At 49.3% G+C, this 25391-nt stretch overlaps 1 protein-coding gene across 2 annotated transcripts in view; it reads right to left on the bottom strand.

The window, feature by feature from the left end:
* Nucleotides 1-793: 793 nt before the first annotated feature.
* RAB40C (RAB40C, member RAS oncogene family) overlaps nt 794-25391 on the bottom strand; it is a 36263-nt gene continuing 11665 nt past the window's right edge. For both annotated transcript variants that reach the window (XM_056502928.1, XM_056502929.1), the window contains 5 exons: nt 18758-18818; nt 16008-16068; nt 6093-6170; nt 5474-5696; nt 794-3732 (listed from right to left, as the gene is read on the bottom strand). In XM_056502928.1, the coding sequence (XP_056358903.1) occupies nt 3452-3732; nt 5474-5696; nt 6093-6170; nt 16008-16068; nt 18758-18818 (704 nt within the window). In that variant the 3' untranslated portion in view covers nt 794-3451. The remainder of the gene's footprint in view (nt 3733-5473; nt 5697-6092; nt 6171-16007; nt 16069-18757; nt 18819-25391) is intronic.

Genomic DNA, 25391 nt, shown 5'->3' with positions numbered 1-25391 from the left:
AGGGTTTTCCAGGCTGCAGACACGATCTCATTTCCCCCTGCCCCCTCCCAGCCCCAGCAATTACTACTTAAGCTGTTAAAACAAGTGTGGCCAGTCTGGTACGAAGTGGAAAATCTGATCCTAGGGAAGTGAGAAGGCAGGGGAAAAGGGAGGTCAAAGGGAGGTGGGAGAAGGGGATCAGACAAGAAGTCTCTCTCCATCCCAGGATCAAATCCCCCTTCCCTGGGGTTCCTGGTGCCTCCAAAGGCCACCCTGGTGTGACACTGGCACTCCGAGCTCCCTGCAGCATCTTCTCCCTTTCAGTCCCCTTTGTCCCAGGATGGCTTCCAGCCTGCTCCAGTCTGGGCAGGATGGGTGACTACTGCCACAGCACTCGCTGCTCCCCCAGGATCACCAGACACAGAGAAGGGATTTAGGGTTTGACTGTACTTGTCCTGTTCCTGTGGAGCAGGGACTGGGCACAATTCCTGGCAAACTGCAGAGAGCCTGGCTTCCTCCAGCCAGCTACAGGAGGTGCTGGACCACCCTGTTGGAGATAAGTCTGTGTTTTCTTAGGGCTCCACTACCACAAATCAGTGGTTCTGTGAGAATCAAGAACAGATTTGTCTTCTGCATCTACAGAAAAGGAATCACGGCTCCCCAGAAAATGTAATTCAAGCTATTTTGTGGATGACCTGGAAATGGGAATACACACCTGTACCACAAAGTCCCAGATCCCCAGGCATGGGCAAAAACACCACTTTTTTCCCTTCAACCGCTTCCCAGCCCACAGAAAAAAGGATACAACTTCTCCTCTTTTCAATTGGTAGTTCAAAACAAACAAAAAGACTTTAATTTATACAAAACAAAACCATGTAGAATCAGTTAAACAACACTGACTGTACAAAGGAATAAAAAAATAAAAGGATAGTCCAAAAAAAACCCAACTCAGGAATGGTACAAGTGTTGGAGAGCAGCTACAGACTAGTGTTGACATCAGATGCAAGAATCTTTTCCTTTTAAATTAAAAATAAAAAAAGTTCGTTGCTGGGCAATCACTCCAGGGAAATCTTCCATCCCCACTCCAGACAGGATCGGTGAGACTTTACAGGGTGACAAAACCTAAACCAACCACAGGGAAACAGCGTGGGGAGGTGGCACACGTGGCACAGCCAAACCAAAGCGGAGGTACGGTGCGTTCTGAGCCATGCAGCAGTTGGTGGTTTCAGGAAGGATCCCTTTATCCCTCTTGCCCACAGCCCGGGGCGATTCCCGAGGAGCTGTGCCGGCGGGGCCGGTCACCTGTTGGCCGTATATCCCTGCGCTGCTGAGCCAGCGATTGTCTTCGGCCGTGTGTTAAGTGATGGGAAACAGGTGCCAGCCATCCCAGACAGGTTCTCCAAATCCCCCGGCCTTCGTGCCACCGGCACGGCCCGGCTGCAGCTTTGCTCTTGAGCCAAAGCACCCCTTCAAAGGATTCCTCTCCCCCTCCACCTGCCTGGGGTTTAATTCTGTCCTCGCTCACTTGAGCTGGGTGATAAAGCACGAGAGAACCGAGCCAAGAGACCTGCCCGTGCTGTGCTCTGCAGAGAGGGGAGGGGGAAGCCTCTGGCACCTCCCAGGTCGGCTCTGGAGCAAGGGAAGCGATGTCCCCACGGGGGGACATGTCCCTCCTGTCCCTGTGCCTGGACACAGCGGGTCTGTCGGCCGCACGGGAGCTGCAGCGGCTTCATTCTGCCCATGCAGTGCCCCAGGCTGCCTGGGAAGGGGGAGCAGAGCAAGCTGATCCAGGAGGAGATGGCAGCACTGTGCACTTCACTTGTTACCACACTACTCACAATCTACACGCTCTGGCCACCTATGAGAACCTGCCACTATAGCCCAGCCCTACTGCCAGGCTGCCTGGGATAAGGGCTGGGTGCTATTTCTCAGTTCCCAGGTAAATTTCCAGCACAGGTCAGCTGTGGAACAAAGCCAGGGAAGCAGGTGCACTTGCTTGACAGAAGATCCATCCCAAGCTCTTGCCCCTCCAAGATCCAGGAGCCATCCCATGGAGCAAAGCAGTTGGCTCTCCTGATTTCCTGGGAGTGCCCCAAGAGCCAAGTGATTTTGCCACTGAGGGACCTGGAGATTGCTGTTTCCCCACCCCAACCTTCCACCTTTCCAGTCCCTGCTCCTTCATGCTCCAGTGGGGAAAGCCACTTCTGCCCCTTCCCACCTTCATCCAGGAGGAGCCACAGCAGCATGAGCTCAGGCAGCATCTTTGGGAAAGCAAAGCTGGAAGCAGCCACGATCCAGGGGCTGTCACATGGGGCGATGTCACGGATGGAGGGCACTAGAAGCGATGGCTGAGGCTTTGCAGCAATAAGGGACAAAATTCAGCATTTTTCCTCTGCTTTAGGCACAATGCTTCCACTCCCTGCTCCCAAATCCCCAACGAGAAAGCACAAAGTGAGCAAGGCATCAGTCTAACCCCAGAGCTGCCTCTTCCTACTGCCTGCCAAAACACTCCAATCCCCCAGGAACCTGGCCTCACTACTCTGCTTCTCCGTGCACTGCCATCCCACTCTGCCTTCAGCACTCACAACTTCTAGGGAATCATAGGAATAGAGCAGCTTGGGGCATGTTCCATACCAATTGTCCTTTCCTTCTGCACATGTAGTATTTAAAGACACCAGCACGAGCCCAGAGGTGAAGGAAAGTCTCTTAAAGCATTTATGTGTTTTCATTGGAAAATCCTCCACTTGTCCCCTTTGCTGACACTGGGAAAGTCAATCCAGTGCTTGTATTTACATGGCTGCATAAAATTTTCCCTGACTGCTTCTTAAAAAAACCCTTAAAAAACAAGTGATATTTATATATATGTATAATATTTACATAAATAAGTGAAGGCGGCGAGCGGAGCGCAGCCTTCCCCTTTCCAATTGGCCAACTCTTGCCTTGTTTTCTGGTTTTTTTGGCAACAGCAGGTTAACATCCTGGTGAAAACTGTCATTAGTCCCTGTTTCTTTCTTTTGTCTACATCCAACGATCACTGTTGCACCAGCAATCTGTTCAGGAGGCCAAGAGTTAAAGTTGCAGCACAGACTCTCCTTGCCTACTCCCTTAAGCCTCTCAATCTTCCATTAAATCCATTGCTCCATTGAGACTGGATGAGCTTTTTTTCCCCTTCCCCCCTCCCCAACCCGGCAGCTGCTGAATTTTCCACCCCAGGCCAAGAGGCAAAGCCCAAAGCATTCTTGGAGGGTCACTTGGCAGATCCTGTCCCCGCCAGCGCTGCGGGATCCAGCCGGCACCATGCTTCTTCCTATGCCAAGCCAAAACGTGAGCACATTCCTAACGCTCGTGCGTGCCATTGGAAAAGCACTCGCGGCCCATCCCAACGGATCCAGCGGGAAAGGGTTCGGTGTGCAAACAGCTGTACATCGGTGGGTGGCTGCGGATCCGACACAGGCTCAGGGCGCCCATCCTGCTAAGAGATCTTGCAGTTGTTGCGTGAGCAGTTCTGTGGGGGGCTCTGGGGCGGCCGGATGGATTTGGATCTCTTCAGGCTGTTCCCTTTGCTGCCGCTCCCGCCCCCGCTGCTGGCCAGGGAATAGGAGCGGCCGTGCATCATCACCGCGTTCATCCCGTTGGCCATGGAGAAGGACTTCAGGTGGCTCTTGATGGTGACGGGCAAGGGCAGCTTGTCGATGAGGTGCACCGGGGTGCAGGACACGATGGCTCGGCAGCACAGGTCCTGTAAGCTGAACACTGGGGGAGAAAGGACCACACAGTCAAGGGCCAGCAGATCTCCTGGGCTGCCCTTCCCCCACAACTACTCCTTATGCTGCACAGCTCCAGCTCCTCGGGGAGATGTGTCAATAATGATTGCACAGGAGTTGGGAGTAGGGAGCAGGATATTTAGGACAAAAGCTTGGGAAATCAAGGAGAGCTCTGCTGTTGGAGGTTTGTGCTTTGCCAGACACCAGCTTTGGTGTGAACACAGGGTTAGGCACTGCTCAGCACCCGGGGCTGGCAGGGCCTGGCCCACATTCCTGACAGACACTTGGTTTCTCAACCCATCCATTGGCAACCAGGTTATGCCTGAGAAAGAGGCAACAGTGTCAGCAAGTCCTGAAACAGGACAGTATCACCTGGGACCTGCTCAGGGGGCAGCCCTCTGCAGAACTCCCAGGCCACAGAGAACCCAACAAACCAGAACACCCAGAATAGCACTCTGCCCTGTCCTGCTTCCCAGCATCCTCCCAGCTCAGCGTGCAGCATGGGAGCCTGCCTCGACAAATCCCCTCCTTGCCGGGGAATTGGCAGCCGGAGGCCACACGAGGGCACTCGTTATCCTCCCGCCTGCCTGCTGCCAGAGCCATACTGCCATTCCCGAGCAGGCACATCCCCATTCCCTAGGGAGCCCTCCGTTCATGGAATCACAGAACCATTTAGGTTAGAAAGGCCTTCTAAGACCATCGAGTCCAACCATTCCCCCAGCACTGCAAATGCTTCCACTAAACCATGTCCCCAAGTGCCACATCTGCATCTTTTCTGAACCTGTCCAGGGATGGTGACTGCCCCGCTGGCCTGGGCAGCCTGATTAAGTGCCTGAACACCCTGTTTGTGAGGAAATTTCCCCTAATGTCTAATCTATACTCCTCCAGCACAATTTGAGGCCGTTTCCTTTCACCCTTTCCATTCCTAAGCAGGCAGCCTGCAGTTACAAATCCTCTGGAAAAGGTTCAGGAAAGTTCTGTCCATTCAGCCCAGTCCCTGCCCACCATCCCTCTGTGACCTGCAGATCGTGGCACAGCAGCCAGGTTGGGGACAGGAGCACAGGCAGAAAATTTGGTGACTGAGGCTGGCTGGACTTTCTCACCCTGGTGAGCAGGAGCTGAAGGTCCATATGAGAGTAGGTCACCCCAGAAACACAGATCTGCTGCTATTCAGACTGCAGTGGGACACACTACTACCTCCAGCCAGGAATAACGTGGGAACTGAGATCGTTCTGCTTCAAACTCAACAGGCTGAGACGTAACATGGAATCTGCTTGTGGTTTCCCTCCCTGTGGCACACGTGCTTGGATACATGGAATAACCCAGCCCACTGCTGCATGCTGACAGCAGGGATGAGATTTAGTCTCTTTCAGCTCCTTGGGCACACTCTGCTTCCCTCCAAAATGAGGAAGACAGGCTCAGGCAAGGGCAACACTTGGATTTATCCCACACAGCCGTTTGATTGAAGTACTTTCAAGCTGGAAGCTTAATTGCCCTCAGCCTCATCCAGAGTAAGTGGAAAGGCAGATGATGCCCCGGAGCACTTCAGGTCCTGGACACGCTGAGCTGTCCATCCCTACTGCCAGCACAGGCAGCCTCTGGCTCAGCTCCAGCTACTCCAGCCCAAGGCATCTCTCCAGGTCAGATGGATGCAGTTCCCACCGCTGCACACCTCCCACCCGGGCAGCCACAGCCCCACAGCTCCACGGAGCAGCCTCCTGCCCACTGACCTCGGTTGGGCCTCCAGATCTTCTCCATGCCGTGGCGCATGAGCACGATGCGGGACAGCTCGGTGAAGGACTCGATGACGTTGAAGTTGCACAGGGGGCTCACCTCGAAGAAGGTCATGCAGTTCTTCTCGGCGTAGGCGCGCGCCTGCTCCGTCGGCACCTGCCGCTTGAAGGCCAGGTGCAGCCTGTTCCCCACCAGGATCCGAGGGACACCTGGGGCGTGCTGCAACAGGGAAAGAGGTGGAGAAACCATGGCTACACCCAGCTCAGCTACACCCTGCTTAGCTACACCTGCTCAGCTGCAATAGCAGCCACGGGAAAAGAAGCAGAAGGTGCTCTGTGGCCGAAGGACTGCCCAGCAGCACCTCTGTGTGGTGGGGACGACTACTCTGTCACCTCCCCAACCATTTATTTCTGAGGAACTTTCCTGTCTTTCTTGACCATTCCTGAGCCCTTTCCTACTACTCCAGATTTACACTGAGGTGGAGGGCTTTGCTCCACTTCTGACTGCACTGCCATCATGTCCCCTCCACAGCAGAGCAATTCCTGTCCCCACATCAGGTAACACCTCCCCATGTCTCTGCTAGAGATCACTGCATGTGTTCTTCCATTCACTTACCTCATCTATTTCCTTTATCCATCGGTCTATTCCATCAAAGGACCAGCGATTAGTGATGTCATACACCAAGAGAATTCCCTGGTGGAAGACAGTCAGACGCAATCAGGAAGTTTCATAGTAGGCAATGTGAAAGGGGCAGGACACCTCTGAAAGACCCCCACATGCAGAAACCAAGAAGCAAAGGGAAAGAACATTGCTCCACCTGCACCACTGGTGTGCTGATGGGGCAAAAATTGAGACAACAGGGCTGTGCTAATGCAGTCCCAGGTCATTAGGAAAGTTTTTATTCCTGTTTTGGCTCTAGTATCCCCCAAATAATTTCCAAAGCTGCAGTCTCTACACAGGAGGAGGAACTGTCTTGGTGGCTGTATCTGGAGGAGCAAAACACACCCTTCTCCTGTCACAACTCTGATACAAACTCACTGAGGCAGAAACACATCTTTTTTTCTATCCCCTTAACACAGAACAGCTGCGGTCAGTGGTGAGGTGGCAGCAGGACAGGAAGGAATTTTCAAGCACACCCCTCTTCTCCAAAACTTGTGTTACTGTGAGCCCTTTGCTGACAAGGAAGAAGATGAATAATGCAATAAGCACCACAGGATCTCCACAGACTGAGCCCTCAGGACTAGGATCCATCCAGACTTTCTTCAGGCCAGAGGTACCTGCAGCATCCTCAGGTTCACATCCATTGTTCCTGAACTCCACCTGCATCCATGAATCACTTCCCAGTCACCTCCTAAGGAACAGCACATGGTGCTGGTAGCAGCACAGGCATCGCTCAAGGTAGGAAAGACATAGAGCAGCTCTGAGGAATCTCCATCTCAGCCTCAGCCAGGCTGGCAGGACTTAGGAGCATGGCCAGACTGTTGGCTACCACTCAGACCCACAGCATCTCCCAGCAAAAGTGAGCTTTTCTTGAGTCTGAGTATTTCTGAGGACAGACACAAGGAAAGTAGGCTGTGCCTGGCCCTGCAGGCACACGAGTCAGGAGCTGCTGCTTGGTACCGGCTGGGCACAGACAACATTTATGGAATTGTCCTCAGCAGAGCCTTTCTGCATCCCTCCCGTTATTCTTCTGACTTCTTGTCACTCTTCTTTGCAATCAAAGACATTCCAAGTGACAACAGGCACTGCAAGCTGACTTGGCAGAAACACAGTACAAGATGCCTGGAATGGGAACTAGGGAGAAGGAGATGATCCTGTGCTGAGAGACGAGGAATCCAGCTGGGAAGGCAGTGCTGGATGAAAGGAAACCCAGCAGAAGCAAGGATGAAAGGAAACCAGATCACTGAGCACCAAGTCCTGCAGAACCAGCCTTCCCTGAATCAGGGCTATCCTCCAGGAACAGCCATCCCCCATAGCAAAGAACCAGTACAAGCAGAGACCTTCCACTGGCAAAGGAAGGTCTCAGCTTTCAGCCCAGTCCTCTCTAGGAGAGGCCTGGACTGAGCACAGGGAAGGAGAGAGCTGAGACACTCCCAGCACCTGTCCTGTACGAGTCAGGGACCATGCAGCACCCTCATCTATCTGTGGAGCTGCTTCTTTACCCTCTGAAATGGAAGATGTGCTACACAGAGGGGAAACACAAGCTACCCAGTCCTCCCAAACCCCAGCTTTACAACCCTTGTTGCTGCCATCCCCTGTGGTGAACTGAGAGGAGCCTGTGCAGAAGCCTGTGTATGATATACCTCAAGTTTACAACAAAAAATCATTAACATGAAACGTGGAGCACACAGGAATGATAAACTGGCATCTGGGCCACAAAAGCACCTGAAATCTCATAATAAAGCCACATCTGGAGCTGGCAATAGCACTGCTCCCCCCTCCTGGAACAGCAGCCGTTCCTGGAATGCACGGGGTGTGCCTTGACCTTGTCTGCCTTTCTCTCAGCTCTTCTGGAATAAACAGCTCTCAGAGCCTGACCAATTTTATAATTTTATGATAATTCAGATTCTTTCTCGTAGAACAATTCTGATTCTTGAGCTGTACCCCCAGCCTCACTGCCCACTCCTTCCACAAGAGGCAGTCACTCTTCAGGTGAAGTTTGTTTTTTCTATCTTCACTGGCCCTCAACAACATCTCCACATCTACATTTGTACCCCCAGAGAAAGGCTCAAATGCACAAAAACAGAAGGGCAGAGAGCACAAAAGGCAAGTCAGGTGGGCTGGCTTCATGTTTGACAGCCCAACACAAAGAGTAAACCCTTCAAAGTCTGGGTTTGAGGCTGTTCTGGAGGACCTGAAGGCGAGTTTGCATAATGGCAGAAGCATCTGTGGGGTGGGGGAAGCATCTCCAGTTTCCTTCAAGGAAAGTCTGGAGGTCCTTCCTAAAGTCCGTAGTTCTTTGTAGTCTAATTTCTAGGACAGTCCAAAAACTTCATAATCAAAAGAAATGGAGGTTGTTTTTGTTTTGAAGGAGAAAAGAATAATTTTCTCCTATATTTAGAGAGGAAAAATAAGAAGGAAGTAATGATTTTCCATAATTAAAAAATCCTACAAAACCAAAGATATTGCTTCTCAAGGACCAACTGGGAAATACCTACTAGCAGGATACACCACATTTTAATTGCTTATTGAAAGAAAAACACTCTGAGCTTTCTTTTAATTTTTCCTCTATTTGTTTTGATTTCCAGCTTCCAAGACTGTGTGTGAGAATTAATGAGAGTCAGGAAATAACGAAGCAAAGGGTTTGATGAGCCCCTTCCAAGACAAATGGCCAGCAAGATAAATAAAGTCTACTTGCTTCATTTCTGGATTGACAAGCTCCTTCAGCCAAAAGAAACAGACCCAAGACCTAGTTTGTGACTATTATTTCTGCCAGGAAATAATAATGCTTGAGGAGGAGAGAGTTTTTAAGCTTGCTGGCAGCTTCTGCCTGGATCTTCTTTGAATAGGAATAAGGATAAAACTTAAGCAAAACCACACCCCTACATTCTCAGCAGGGGGGGAGGTCAAGACCACGATTTCTAAATGCAAAACATGACACCTTGTCTGCCAGCTGAGCCCCCAAGCCACACCACAGCTCCAGCACACATGTTTAGAGTGCAGATTGTCCAGGAAAGGCTCTCAAAGGTCAGAAGACAAGGAGGCCAAGCTGCCTGTGCCTTGCTCCACCCCCTCCTGCCCAGGTATGGAGCTCACCAGGGGAGGAAGAAGGCTGCTCAACCCCTGGCCAGCTCCTGCTGCTGCCAGAAGCTCACTCTGCTTCCAAGTAGCACTGGCATGCTGCAGACACCACGTTTGCAGAGCACACATCCCAAACCACTGTGTCATTGCCATTTCTGCCCCAGAGAGAACAGCACTCAGCCAGGCACAGGGAGGGAGCTGGCTCCATCTCTGCAGTCAGTTCCAAGTAAGATCTGTCAGGCTTTTTTTAAGTCTCCTTTGGAATAATGTGCACAGAATTTTAATTTCCTCAACTCAACAAATGAACAGCTTCCCATTTGCAGACTAATTTCTTCTCCAAGTACTTAGATGGTTGTCAACACCCTATTATCTCCACAGCTTTCAATTTTTAGTTTCACAAAGCCCTTTTGTACCATTATGTACCCCAGGTTCCCACAGTATGGAGTGAAAAGCTCCATGCTCAGCTTCTCAGACCAAGGAGACCTGGACCTCTCACAACCCTCCAGCAGCTTTCCTTCTTTTCCTCCTCAGTCTGCCAACTGCTGTGCAGGTAGATGACTGGACTCATCCCCAGATCCATCTGGGGTCTTTTCACAGTTAGATTTTCAGAGTTCATTCCCACTACTGGGATTGGCACAACCCTTAGCAACCAGTGACAGAAATTTCCACATGAGTGCCCTGCATAGTGAACAAGGAGCACAGACAGACCACCAGTTATTGTATCCAGCAGCACATGTGGACACTTAACTCTGCCAAAACTCAAATTTGCTTCCAGCAGGAACTTACACAAAGATCTGTCCACATAGCTGAGGTGGTGGTGAGGAAATATCATCTCTGCCTGCCTGCAGCAGGTTTGGACCAGGTTTATAAGCAAAAAGCTTTTAAAGGTAAGAGAAAATCAGCTTGCACACTGTCAGTGAAAAGCAGGCTTGTCTAAAAAGGCTTCCCAGATGCTTTAGGGGCTTCCAGCACACAAGAAGCTGCTAGGAACACTTGCACAATTGCCAAGGACCTCAGCCCAGGCAGGTGACAGGGTGGCCAGGAAAGTGTCACTTGTTGATATTTCCCACTGATGGAAAAAAGCTGCTGCTGAAGAAAGCTGAAGAGCCCCTCAGAGTGAATTTTCTGTCCCACAAAATGAAGTAAACCTTAAACAGAAGATCCAGTGCTGACAGGAAGCAGAACACTCTGTCTCCTGCCTGCTCTTTCACATCTCCACTTGATCATGACCTTGGCTCACGGGCAGTGACATCCTGCTGCCAAACCTCTTCCCAACAGCACAGCACAGCACACTGGGTGGGGGGGGGTGGGTATTTATCACTGAGCTTTTGATAAGTATTTTGGCAGGTAGGGCAGGCTCCTCCAGCAGCTGGACAATCCCATCCAAATGACCCAGGCAGGTGAGGTATTTGCAGCACCCAAAAAAGCCGTAAGGGAGGGCTGAATCTGCACCTGAGTCTGCTGAGCTGCCAAAAATCCACCACCTTCCTGCATACTAAGAAGCCCTGAACAGGATAAACTGCAACTCCTCAAACCACCTGCCTAAGCAGACCTTCACAATATTCATCATTTCTTTAGGGCTGCAGCTTTGGGAGCATTTTATCACACTGTCTGGGAAGAGTTTGGCAAGCCACATTTTCAGAAACAGTTTAAATCACTGGCATATGAGGACATCAGGAATGATCCTAACACTGCTTCTTCCTGGCTGGATCAGGAAGCACCAGCACAACTCTTTCTCCCCTCTGTGATCACTCTTGGAATAGTTTGCATTTGCTCACAGCAGCCAGAACAGTCACAGCTGCTCGCAACAGCCAAGATCAGTGAGCCAGCTCTGCTGGAATGACAGACCTTGAAGCCAAGCAGAAAAGGAACAAAAGTCCAAGAGAAAAAAAGATTTCTGCAGCACCTTTAAGCACACTAAATAATTTTCACTGTACCCCATGCTGTGACAATTAACATAAAAATCCTTCTGCAACACAGCAAGCTCCAGACTGCCCGAGTTGGCTCTGCAGGGCACAACACTACTCAGTTTCCATCTCTCCTTCCTCCCTGGCCCTGCAGTCACCATGACTGCTGCACACTCCTCCTGCCCCATCAGTGCCTGGAGGCCAGTGCTCTGCTGTCCCAGACACAAATGCTCCTATTTTGCCCCAAAAGGAGACCCTAAAGTGATGTCTTCATGTCCTGCTGGCCCAGCAGACCCCAAAAGAAAAGGGGATGAAGTGGAAACTCAACACCTAGGGAAGTAAGAGAAAAGAAGAGGGTTCCCAGGCACATCAGCACCACAAGCCTCCACCTGGAGCCCAAGAGCTCATTGTGTCCCTGATGAGATCACATCTGCTAAGGCAGAGCAGGGAGGAAGGCGAGAGACTTGTGATCCTCACAGCAAACCCTGAGGCAATCATGCTGGAAGAAGGGGCTGGTTCTTGCTCAGAGCCAGCTCATCAGGGGCAGCAAGGATGTCTCACTGCAGATAATTTCAAGAGGAAGAAGTTCCTGCTGAACATCAAAGTCACATGGCTTGGGACCCAGCCCAGTGGTGTGGAGTTGAAACTGGGGAAGGCATCAAGGTACTCGAGTCCTTTCCCTGGGGAGGGACCAGCCAGAAGTTCAGCTTGAGCACTGCACCAGGTTGTGTCATGGGGGGGAAAAAAACTCCCAAGAAGGTCTATTTGCTGTCTGGAAACTGTTTTTCCATGTTGCAACCTGTCCAGGGTCTACTTCAGAAAATTCAATTCTTACCACTATGCTTGAGAAACAATAAAGAGTGTGTGGGAAAGTCAGGCATGCTTCCCTGGCTTGGAGGCACTTTTCATACCAAGTATTCTCTTAAGCAGTGGCTATTCAGACCTGGGTATGGGCTGCCAGGTTGCTGAGCCAGCTGCTCAACTGCCAGGCTGCTCTCACAGCCAACAAGTCCTCTCTGAAATCTGGTTCTTCAAGCTCCTCTTGTGCTCTTTGGTCCTCTACTCAATGAGAACCTTCCACTAATTCTCAGCATGAAGGTGCTCAAGGCCAGTTTACACCAATCTGTTCTTGTACAAATATCACACTGAACTTCAAATAGAGCTTTTCCCGTGCTGGCACCTCTCTTCTCTGCTGGGTTTGTTCTTCCTGAGCTTTTAGTTTTTAGTTTAAATAAGCTGTTTCTCTTGCCTCCAAGGGGATTTGCGTCAGCCTTCCTACAGCAGAAGTCTTGAAGTCTGATGATTCCAAGACAGTAGAAAGGAAAGCAAACAGCTGCAGCTAGGAAGCCAGTACAGCACAAGCCTTGAATACATCCTGGAGACCACATCTGGAGTACTGCACCCAGCAGGAGAGGGATGTGGACAACTTGTAACAGTCCAGAGGAGGCCTTGGAGATGCTCCAAGGGCTGGAGCCCCTCTGCTCTGGAGCCAGGCTGGGAAAGCTGGGGGTGCTCACCTGGAGAAGAGAAGGCTCCAGGGATACCTCAGAGCCCCTTCCAGGACCTAAAGGGGCTCCAGGAGAGCTGCAAAGGGACTTTGGATAAGGGCATGAAGTGACAGGACACAGGGAATGGCTCCCACTGCCAGAGGGCAGGGCTGGATGGGATATTGGGAAGGAATTGTTCCCTGGGAGGGTGGGCAGGCCCTGGCACAGGGTGCCCAGAGCAGCTGTGGCTGCCCCTGGATCCCTGGCAGTGTCCAAAGCCAGGCTGGACACTGGGGCTCAGAGCAGTCTGGGATAGAGGAAGGTGTCCCTGGACATGGCAGGAGGTGGAAAGGGCTTTAAGGTCCCTTCCCAAACCATTCCAGAATTCTGAATCAGAGAACTCAGAAGCATTTCTGTGTTTCTCCACCTAGACCACACAAGTTAGGCTGTATTTATGCTAAGGCCATGCCAGAAGAAATCAGCTTCTGCACACTGAAAATAACTGGAAGTGTTGGAAGTCCATCCTTGCAGTCACACAGGTATTTGTCATTCAAAACAAATAATCCTCTTGCTTTGGTTAACCAGAGTATAAATTTAGATACTTTCTTCTTCCATTGAAAGTTGTGGTGAGTTATTTAAGAGACATAGTATCTGTATTCCTGTTAATACAGGAATAACACTGGATCAGCACATGGGAGCCAAGCACTTGTTGCTGAAAACAATCTGAGTTTTACTCCAAGCCACCTGAAGACTCTAAAAGGACTCCAGTCATTTTCAAGAGGCACCTTCCCTGTGCTCTTCTCAGCACTTTGTAAAAGGCATTTGTTGCAGGAGCAGAAGGCAGGTTTGAGTCAAAAATGTGAGCTACACCTGCTACACCTTGCTGTGCAAGTGGGCTCCATTCCCCAGCACTCAGCAGTGAATTGCTCTCTGCAGCTCCCTGAAAGGAGCTGCGAGTCAGGTGAGGATTGGTCTCATCTCCCAGGTAACAAGTGACAGGGTGAAAAGAAACAACCTCAAGCTGTACTAGGGTAGGTCTAGATTTTGGGGTAATTTCTTCACTGAAAGGGTGGTCAGGCATTGGCACAGGCTCTCCAGTGCACTGGTGGAGTCACCATCCCTGGAGATGTTAAAAAAAATCCACGTAGAATGTGGTGCTGAGAGCCATGGTTTAGCTGGGGCCTTGGCAGTGCTGGGTTACTGGTTTGACTGGATGACCTTAGAGAGCTTTTTCAACTTTAGTGATTCCATGATTCTATAAAGCATTCCCATTAGAGGTCCCTGCCTGCTGATGAGGCTCACTGTCTGACTCAGCCCATGGGTGGAGTAGGCCATGAGATGGATGAGGCAAACCTTGCTGATGTTCACATGATAGCTCCTCCAGCAACATTGATAAATACAGCTGAAGAAGGGCAAGAGCTTCACTTTGAGAAAGGAAGAGAAAATCAATCCCTTTCAAGTCTATGGGCAGCCAGGTACATGACACCTTGTGGCACCCAAATGTAGAGTCCAGGGAGAACAGGCTGCAGGAATCCCATGGAGGTGCTGTGCCAGTGCCTCACAGCTCCATGCAGGTTCCAGACAGACCTGTGTCTCTCTCCCCATGCAATTTAAATGTTCTCATCACTGCTCAGTTCAGCTTAGCCCCGTGACCAGCTTGCCCTGTGGCAGCAGCAGGTACAAGTTGTGGCATGTGGGCCCAGACTCTGAGGGTGCAGCCCTGCCAGGACACAGCACTTGCCCTGAGGAGCTCCCAGGTCACATCCAGGGGAGTAACCACTGTGCACAGTGGCTGCACACAGGGCTAAAAGCTCCCAGGTGCCATTCCTGGATGCAGCAGCTGCTGCTTTCTACTTCCAGTTTGATCCAAGCATCTGACACAGCAAGGTCTTAGAAAGAGCCTGACCAAAGCTGAGCTCTGTGGTCACCAGAAAACCACACTGACCAGCTCTGGTCACTTCTACCTGCTGAGGGAAGCAACATGGCCTCAAGCCCACAGGTTCCACGAGGAGGTTGTGGATTCCTGATCCCTGGAAGTGTTCAAGGCCAGGCTGCATGGGGCTTGGAGCACACTGGTCTAGTGGAGGGTGTCCCTGCACATGGGAGGGGAGTTGGAATGAGATGAGCCTTAAGGTCCCTTCCAATGCAAACTGTGATTATGTGATTTGGGTTTCAGATTTTTCTAAAATGTAGTAAAGGCTGAAAGAAAATGAAATGTAGAAGCTGAAAGAAACTCAGACAAGGGACTGAGCATGTGAATAGGAGATCCTGCACTCTCCCACTGCAGAACTCCAACTCTCCTTCCCTTACACTTTTCTGCAAGCACCAGAAAATTTGCCTCTGCTTCAAAGGAGCTGCCTGAAAGCATCCAGACCACCAGAGATGTGCACTAACATGAATAAACAGGACACAGGGAGATCTCTACAGCACATCCCAGGTGAGGTGCTCCTATGTCTACAGCACAAGTGAATTTGCTGGAAGTCAGAGAAGGAGAACAACATGGATTTTGCCAGTTAGCAAAAGCTTGAGTAGAAGTGTTTCCCAAAGGCTGGGAATCTCCCAGGATACTGGCATGCTCAGGAGGCTGATATACAGCCTCAGACTCCTAGTGTCTAACAGAGGAGAATTTTCTCCAAAGTTTTCCAACTTGAAAACAAGAAGGAAAATAAAGTAACTCATTTAACTTAGGTAAATTTTATCCTGGAGGGACTCTGCCATGTAACTGAAAGGACAATAGCAGAACTGTGAGAAAGCACTATTAAACAGCAATTTTCCAGAGGGCCACAAGATTTTTGTGCTGTTGAGGATCTTGATGCTGCTCTGGAGCAGGGCCCAAAGGAGAAACTCAAAATATAACATTCTGCCTCATGTTTTGAGGAACACACATACTTTAAGTTCCAATTGAGCTGTTCTAGTTTCAAGTCTGCCTCAAACATGCAAGTAGGAGCCACCCCTATTTTTGGAACTGACTCGAAAGCAACACAGACTGGAAGAACTCCACTGGGAAAGCCAGTGCCATATTTAAACAAATTCTAAAAACCTCAGAAAGTAGGAGCTCCCACACTAAAGCTAAGGCAGATCTAGAGCGAGAATTGCCTCATCCTCTCTAACCCAAACCTCTCAACCCTCCTCTAGAAATTAAGACTGCATATTGTTTGCACAGATCTCTTCAGGAGGAGTTTAGCCAAGTCTGCCATTCACTCCCTTCTCTCCCACCGCTTCATAAGAACAGAATCCAGGAAACAAGGCAACATTCAGTGTCTCTTGTCATCTACAGAGATCCTTTTGGTGATCAGTGCATTCCTCTTCAGAGCTCTTTACTATGGCAGGAAAGACTTACACAGCCTGAAGGAAAAGCAAATGTGTCCCATCAAAGCCCAGAGAGCAGCACTTACCTGGGCTCCCCTGGAGTAGGATCTGAAAATGGTGCAAAATCTTCCTTGCCCTGAGGTGTCCCTAAAACACAGAAAAGTTACAGCTATGAGATGTGGAGAATTGACTCCCATACTGCACAACTCCTACTGGCCATAAAGAAATAAAATAAAGATCAGTGTTGGTCTTGTCAGATCTTTAGGACATGCATGGTACCCAAAGTGCTCTGCATGGTGGGTCCTTCTGGGGAAGAACTGGTGGGTACATCTCTGCCTTTAGGTACAGGTTGTCACTGTCATGTGCTTCCCATGGAGAAGGTACAAGCCCAAACCACTAGGCTGCAGCACTACCTGAAGATGTGTGAGAGGATGTCATTTTACTTCCCTGGGCAAAGGATATTCTGCCTAGTTCCCTTCAGTCCACAGGAGCTCAAAGTCAGAGTCTGCAGAGGTCTCCCACCAAGGAGAACAGCCTACCTAAATGTGACCACTCACAGCAGAAATTGCCTTGCACTAGGCTTCACTTATTTTCAAACACATTAGCCAAAAATAAAGGGAGTTCTCCTTATACCCTAATTCCTGACAGACCTGGTCTATACACCTTACAGACAGCTGAGGAACAGGAGTGGGGCACAGTGTTTCTAGACTACTGTGACAATAAGGGGCTTTTCAGCCACTATCATTAGTCCTGCCTAGACAAGGTATAATTAAGTTTGACAACATTACCAGCACCTCTCAGTGCCCTTCTGGAAGAAGATGCCATAGCCCAGCACTCTGATTTAACCAGGATATACTGAAATGTGTCAGGCTAATCAGAGACACATTATGGTGTTTCTCAAATCTATTCCCTTGGCCAAGATAAAAGACACTTTAATGACCACTGAGAAAGCTGAGGAATTCCTCAGCCCCAGATTTGCAGCTCTAGGAAAAACATACTGACCTCACATGCAGGACATTTTTTCAGATCTAAAGCTTTGTAGGATCCTGGACATCAATCTAACAGCCTGTGCTTACATGTCCTTCTCCCTAGACAATCAAATATTGAGTAAGTATGGTAAAAGATTACACAAAGGCATCATCAATCTGTGTTATCAGCTTTACAGTTTCTATCCTGTTCTCCAGCTCAAGAATTACAGTATAAAAAAATGGCTTCAAGAGGGAAGCACTAAGTTACTACACACTAGGGACTGAAATGTTAAAATAGGCGTCTTACAAGAGACAAGAATGCAAGTGGCACATAAAAACATGGAGCCTAGAAGAGATAAATTAGCTGCTTCTGTTCATTTTGTAAGAAAAATGAGGACATTCAGCTTCAGAGAGCAGGGGTATAATTAAACCACCAAACTACACACTGTTAGAGTCAGTCACTGAGGCTGAGAACATGGAGCTCATTCGTATTTAACAATTCAGGCATGTTACTAATGTTACTAATATTCCTGTTACTTGACCAAGCATCTATAAGGGGATCTTTAAATCCATGTTTTAGGACCTGTGTCATTCCCTACCAGATCTTTGTGAAAACCAGGTAGGGACAGACTACCTATCCTTACCTATCCTGCCCTTCCCTTTCCTTCCTGTTTCATCTCCACAGACTGCTGTGTCAGCTCCTTAGCGACTCAGACCTCAGACAAAGCTCAGCCAGAAGGACTCCAGCTGTCCCTTTGGTGCTGAGAGATAAGGCAGGGGTTACTCCTCCCATGCAGTGCTCTCCCATCTCTGTCCCAGTGCCTGGTCACTCCAGTCAGTCCTGCTCTGCAGGGGTTCACCCTACCTGGACGCTGTGACATCTGTTCACAGCTCGTTTTAATTTTCTACTCAAGGCATTGAGAAATATCCAGCTGATGAGGAACTAAGGGCTTCACCAGTTTTATTCCTCTACTTTTCTGCTCTTGTTTCTATTTCTCATCCTTGGATTTTAGGAAAATCCAGTATTGCTTCCAAAACAATACTAGTCCCTCAGCGATCAAGAGCTGTGTGGGAACACAGAATTCTGTTTTAGTTTGGTTGGATTGGGTTGCTACACGCCAACCAGTTCCATCCTCCTGCTATGTCCAGGGACACCTCCCACTGTCCCAGGCTGCTCCAAGCCCCATCCAGCCTGGCCCTGGACACTGCCAGGGATCCAGGGGCAGCCACAGCTGCTCTGGGCACCCTGTGCCAGGGCCTGCCCACCCTCCCAGGGAACAATTCCTTCCCAATATCCCATCCAGCCCTGCCCTCTGGCAGTGGGAGCCATTCCCTGTGTCCTGTCCCTCCATCCCTTGTCCCCAGTCTCTCTCCAGCTCCCCTGGAGCCCCTTTAGGCCCTGGAAGGGGCTCTGAGGTGTCCCTGGAGCCTTCTCTTCTCCAGGTGAGCACCCCCAGCTCTCCCAGCCTGGCTCCAGAGCAGAGGGGCTCCAGCCCTTGGAGCACCTTCATGGCCTCCTCGAACCTGTTCTAACACAGCCACATCTTTCTTGTGCCAAGAGCTCTGGATAACAGAACTGCAGGTGGGGTCTCAAGTACAGAGTAATGGTGAAAACAGTCAGTTATGACAATGACTGAATTTGGACTATTCCAGCAAAGAGCAGCATGGTGTTTGTGCTACTTGATTGACAGAAAGGAATCTTGTTTGCCAGAGCAACTTTCTGGTAAGAAGAGCCAGGAAGTCCCACCACACACCCAGGGATGGTCCACGCTCTCCACAGCCTGGTACAGTGTCCCCCCAGCCCTGTGTCCCTGCTCACCTGGCCTGAGATCCCAGGGTTTGGGTTATAAAGGCTCAGAAACACTCACCAGAGTTCCAGCTTGACCCTTCTGCCATCCAACAAGATAGTAGTGGTCTTGTAGTCAATTCCTGAAAGAAAAACAATGACAACATCTGAGAACATCTTCAAAGATGAACAAGAACCTTGCTCTGTCCACATGGAGCTCTCATTTCATGTTTCCTAAAGGGATGTTTTCTCCTCCTGGCTCTGCTTCCTCTTTGAGGAGGGCTACAGAGACCTGACAGGAGAGATTTCTGCTCCATGGCAAAGACTGCTCTCATGGAGCTCTATTCCTCCTCCCTGAAAACACCATTGACCCCTACATCACTTCTGACTTCTTCATTGTGGTTTGAAACCAATGAAGAACTTGCTTGGAGCAACCTAGGAAGGTGTCCCTGACCATGGCACAGGGCATGGAACAAGGTGAGCTTTAGGGTTCCTTCTGACCCAAGTCACTCCATGATTCTCTGACATTCAGTGATAAATTAGATTTTTGGGAGGTGAGCCACAGACAGAGACAATTTAGTTACACCTCTGCTACATCAGCCTGCACTGCCTGCAGCCACAGGACATTTTGGGAGATGTTACAGGAAGGCTGTCCAAAGATTTCAGTCTCTTCTTCTAAGCAGCTCTGGGATGTGGATTACAGAGGGCCAGGTAAGGCAGAACACACTCCCCCCTTGTGAAGAGCTGAGAGGCAGCACATACATCTGCTTCTGCTTTTCCTAGAGCTCACAACTCACAGAAGGGGATCCACTACCTTCAGATACACAATAAATTTGTTAAAATTGGGAGCCTGTCTCACAATCAGACTGAGAAGTTTGAAAAAAAAAAACCAACTCCCCTTGCAAACAACAGGCCCAAGGCACACTGAACACAGCATTCCCTGCAGCCCCAGGCACAGGGCAAGAGGCACAACTGCACCTCCCACCTCCTTCCCAAAGCCAAGGGGCACCAGGAGCCAGGAAAAGCAGCTTCTTGGCTCTTGTTAATAAGCTTCCAGCATACTGAAGTTACATAAATAAAGCATAGAGCACCATTACTGCACACCCACTGAAGCATCAACTAATTTACAGCCTTTTAATAAAGCAGAGTCACTTCACTCTAATTACATCAACTTTAGTTATTCTTCTTGCCAAGAGATATCAAACTTTGAATCTCTATTAAAACCCCACACTGTTGTGTTATGACCTGCATTTCCCTTTTCCTGCAAGGAGAACACTGCACTGACAACCAAACAGACAAGTTTGTCAATAAAGCAAATGGATTTTTCTGAGTCACCCACAGGAGTTCCCTGTTCATAAAAAACAAATTAGATTTCAGCCTTCATAGGATGCTATAAAAAGCAATAAAGATAATTATCTTAAATTCTAACTATTTCCAGTGCTGTATCACAGAAAATAGGCAGTTTACATTTAATCTTCCTCCAGAGACGAGTGAATGATCTGTATTTATTTCCAGGCAGATATAAATCTCCCTCATCCCCAGGATGGCAGGGAGTAGTGGGAGTAAGGCTGCTCTGCTATCAGAAGGAAGCCTGCAGACATCTTCCCCTGCCAGTTCCTGAACCAGGATCTGATGGGCTGTTAGGGAAGGGGCTAATTAAGCCCATTGCTCTGTTTCAGATGCAAAATCCCGAGTCTCTGCCACCTCCTGGGGCACAAGAGCTCCTGACAGCAGCGAGTCCAAACCACCCTCAGTGCCAGCAGTGCACGGGGGGAGCAGTTGCATGAAAACACCACTGAGGGGGGAGAGGGACAGTTTTCAGGGCAGGGAGGCCACATACTTCCAAAAATACCACTGCTGAGCTGAAATAAATTGCCTGACTACAGCTTTTAAAAGTGAGAGAGGTTCAGCTTAACTGGGAAGAGAAGGAAACTTGTTAATGGAAATGTCAAATACGCAGATGTCGCCATTGTGCTCCTCGCCCACTAACTGCCCAGCCTACATCCCCAGAGGAACATAGGTTCCCTGCCCTCAAAACTCATGACTTGGTCACCAGAGAAATGCTTTAAATAATCCGTGTTCATCTGTAATCCAGAGGGACACCAACCTTTGGGTGTTTCATACACTGGCCCAAGGAGGTCACGCACCCTCCAGTTTAAAGCTGGTTGGTATCTGGTAATAGGCTGCACTTTTTAACTTGCAAACACCCAAACTGAGACTAGGACTGAATTTACAAAAAGTTTTGGGGAAAACTCTGCCTACAAGTTCATTAATGAAAAGCCTGAACAACTGCAATATTTTGGAGAAAATTTCAGCTTTCGTTTTCCATAAACATTCAGTGCATCAGGACAGTTCAAAGGCACTCCCTGGTTCTGGTGTGCTATTTCAGCTGGGTAGCACTGGGGAGTTGCAGCTCACAAGCACAGCTCTCCCATGGCTCACTGGTGCCACAAAACCTGCATCAATTAGAGATCCCCTCCAGATCATGGGACTTGCCACGGTGGTGAACATCAGTACTGGCCCCTTATAGTTCAGTCCCAGGAACACACAACCGTGTCCTGAGCTGCAGCCCAAGGCACTCCCCCATCTACAGCTCACAGGGAAGCCCAGCAGCTGAGCTCTCTTCCCCAGGCCCAGCCTACAGCTCAAGCTCAGCCTTGGCTCCCCCCTTGTCCCAGATATCTGGGGACAGAGGGTCACAGCAGCCACTAGATGCCACCTCTGCACTGAGGCTGCTGGCAGTGTGACAGGGCATGGCCACGGCCACACCAGGGCTGCCCCTCCATCTTTACATTTCAGGCAGCTCAGACACAAGTTAAGGGAAGATTTTAGAACACCCTTTCTGCAGGTGACAGGGTTTCCCTACCTGAGCACCACCTCTGCTTACATGCAAGCACAGCTGATTTCGGGACAGACACTGCTCTGCCCTGACAGGGAGGGACAGCCCCAGCACCGGGATGCTCCTGCAGCACACCCAGCCCAGAGAAGTGGCCCTGCCCTGCCCCGCGGCAGCGGCACTGAGGGAAAAGAAAACTCTCCTGTTTGAAGCCTATTTTATATCAACTGATCTCTTTCTGCACCGATATTACCATGATGCAACAAAGCGAATGAGGCTCAGCGAACAAGTCTGGGCTGTTCTCTCGCATTTAGCATTCATGTCGACTCCTGTGTTATTTTTGCAGCCCTGCTTTAGACTCCTGCTCACACTGATGCCATCCCAGCCCCATTCCTGGAGCAGAGAGCCGACCTGGCACAGGGCACTGTGCAGAGGGATCTCCCTGATGTCAGGCACCCGACTCTCCTCCTCAGAAGTGGGTTTCATGCAAGGCTCCAGGGAATCTCAAACCTTCCTTTCTTTCCTTTGCCAGTAGACATAAGGAAAACCTAAGAAAGCAAGTCATTTTCCCATGGGAATCCACGGGATGTGTTATAGGAAACTCTGATCTCTTCCAAATTACTCATGCCTAGCACAACACACACGGCATCAGTATTACGTGAAAACTCCACACCCAACCTGAGCTTATTTAAAGCTTTCACCCAAAAGACGATTCATGATGTGAATAGGTAAAGTAAAACCCTTCCAAGAAAAATGGCAACTTTTTCCCAGCACTTGATACTACTTTGTATCAGGTTGTTCCCTTTCCCCCTGGGAATTCATGGCTTGGACACAGGTGTACGCCCACTTTGCCAAGCCTCTGCCCTGCATCTGCATGAGCGGCAGAAACACAAAGAAGGAGCAGCAGCCAAGCAGGTCCATGGACGTGGAAGTCACACTGGAAAAGGGAGAAACATAAGGGACATTGTGCATTTCATGTTCTCCCTTTAAAGAGCTTGATCTCTCAGGAAAATTGTTTTAAATAGCTCAAGTGAACCAAGTTCTATAAATATTTACTACTGAAACACAGTGGCCTCTGGGTTTTGTGTGGGTCTTTGTTTCAGAGAAAAGAAGACAAGTCTGCAGTTGCAGACTCACCAGGTGACTCTGCCCTAATGCCTGGGTGGGGGCCAGAAGGGCACCTCCCCTTAAAAAGGCAGGTTTGAGCAAAACCTAAGAGCAGCACGTGCTTCTTTCCTCCTTTAGCTTTCCAAGGGGATTTCACCTCCCAGGGTAATGCCAGAGCCAACAGCACATTTTAAGTTACTGGTCCAAATCAAGTGCCCTCCTCTAGGGATGCTCTAATGACTCAACTAACAATTCCTGTACCTACACAGATATCACAAAGGTATAACGAGGACTTGCCTCATGACAGGGATGAAGGGCTCATCCCACATTAACCAAGACATCAGAAGGTTTTCTTGAGACCTTCCCCAAAAGCTACCAGCACCATCTTCAGTTTGCATCTGCAGTGTCTCTAAGAAGAACATTATTTATTCACAAATCTGGGGCAAAATACATTCCAGGTGATGCTCAAAAATCTCTTTCCAAAGGAAAAAAACATTAAAAGTAGTAAAAATAAATCAATGTAGTCAAGTGAAACACTGATACCGTTTTAAGACGAGCTTGCCTTCCTTCTGAGAGAAACTCCTCGTCACTTGCAGTCATTTCCAGTTTGCATGAGTCAAGATTGGCCAAAGATACTTTTGCCACCTCGTTTCTTACACAAACGTTTCTGCTTATGGGAGCTCAGAATCTGCCTCACTGTTAGTCCACCCACAAAAAAAAAACTACAAACAAAACAGTGCACATTATTTTAACTTCATTGAAACTCAGTTCCCCCAGCTTACAGACGTGTGCTATATAATGCAACCTCAGCTTTTTTCCTCCTTTTAAAAATTAAATTTGGTTTCATTTATTTATAATTCAAAAGAAGATAATCAACCTGCTTGCAAAGTGATACAAAAGGTCAACAAGCAAAATTGGAGGTGTACAGTGATGATGAACCAAGGCCAAGCCTTTACTCAATGCATCATATAAATAAGAAATAAGATAAACCGAGTGGACTTTTGTTACCTGACTAATGCTGCAATTCAGTGGATTGTTCCTTTATCTACAGACATAATAATGTCAGAGTGGCTGCATTCTGCAACTCTGATGGCATCTGAGCACTCAGCAGAGGGCTGAGAGTGAGCTGTGCCTGATCTGTTGCAGCTCTACAGAAATGCTCTGCTCAACTGGGAAATTTTATGACTAGCTCAGAAGCCACCAGAAACACACCACAGTGAGTGTCACACAGTGCCTCACCCAGCCAGCCTGGTAATAGACTTTGATTTGTGACTGTCATTAGTGCAGCTGAAGCCACCACACCACAAAAGTCTAACTGAAAATGTTGGATTTTCCCCCAAACATCCGCAGCCTTCTCTGTTTGCTCACAGGCCATCAGCTCTGCTGAGTGCAGAAGGTCTAGGGCTCTTAAAAGTTCTCCCTAAAGGTTTGTAGGTTTAGTGCCACACTGATCACTGGCTGCTGGGAAGAGGGGAGAGCACAGGGCTGGAATGAAAGCACAGAGAATACACATGAAATATTTAACTTGCTGAGATTTCACAGTGAACTTGAGTAACCAGCTGTGAAGGGCTGGTTGTGCTGCGTGGCACCAGAGAGGAGCCTTGGGAGAAAGGGATGCAGAGCTCTGAGAGCAAGGAGCTGACACATTCAAAGACATGCCACGATTATAAAAGAGGCCAACACCAAGAGTATCCAGCCAGGAATCTGTAACCAGTGTTGTGACAATCCTTCCTGACTACACAGGGAAGGATCAAAGCAACAATCACGCAGTGTGCAGCTGGGCTTAGCATGTTCTCACTGCCACAAAGCACCCAGGAACACTTTAGAGTGGGTCAGTGGACTGCAAATCCTTTATTGTGTGTTTGCAAAAGGAAAACATTAAGGATGAATCTGTTGTGAAGTTTCTCAGCAGCAAGGACTCCAGGAGCTGCCACTAAGCAGAAGATGGGTAAATTTGGTTTTAAACCTTATCAACCGTTTAGACAACGCTTTGGATGCCAAGAACACCACAGAAAATGTGATTTTTGTGAGAACACAAACTATATATGAGAGCCCTGTCCTTTCTGGTCAGGTTCTCCATGAGGGTCTGGTCCCTCCTCTGAGCCCTCTTGCAGGGCTGGCAGACCCTGGCTGGGTGTCACTCAGGCTCCCCCTGCCATGGTCCCCTGGCACGCCTTTGGGGACACATCAGCATGTTTTCTGTCAAAAAAACTAGTTGCCATCTTACTGGTGTGTATGCAAGACACAAGCTGCTGCAAGGTTCCTCCCTCTCCCTCCAAAGGGCCTGTGCCACCCTTCCTGCTGGACTAAAAAAGGAAAAAACAATCTGTGTTGCACACGGTGCAGAGGCTGCCCCTCTGCCTGTGTTGGAACTGGAGCCCTTCTGAGCTCTAAGTCCAGCCTAAGGCCATTAGTGCAGAAATTCATTTATCCCAAATGCCAGCAACACCCAAGCAGTGTCCAAAGGTGACTTGTTTATTCTACCAAGTCCCTAGGTGTCACAGATGTTACCAGTCCTTTCACAAGATGATCCATGCCTTTCCAAGTCATGACTGATGTGGCTGGGCATAGAAAGCCTTGTCCCTGTGTGTGCAGGGACCACCTGGGACTGCCCAAGTCCTCCTGAAAGGTGCAACCACTGGGGGGGGAGAGCAGCCAGCGGCCAGACACCCACACCCCTGCTGAGTAGGAAGAAAAGGCAGAAGCAACAACATCCAGCTAACTCCCATACTCAACAAACCCAAGAGAACAAAGGAGGGAGGAGAAATGCTGG

Source organism: Oenanthe melanoleuca, chromosome 14, assembly GCF_029582105.1.
Source record: "Oenanthe melanoleuca isolate GR-GAL-2019-014 chromosome 14, OMel1.0, whole genome shotgun sequence".
NCBI lineage: Eukaryota > Metazoa > Chordata > Aves > Passeriformes > Muscicapidae > Oenanthe > Oenanthe melanoleuca.
Note: the sequence above shows the minus strand (reverse complement) of the source record. Positions and strands in the feature narration are given on the sequence as shown.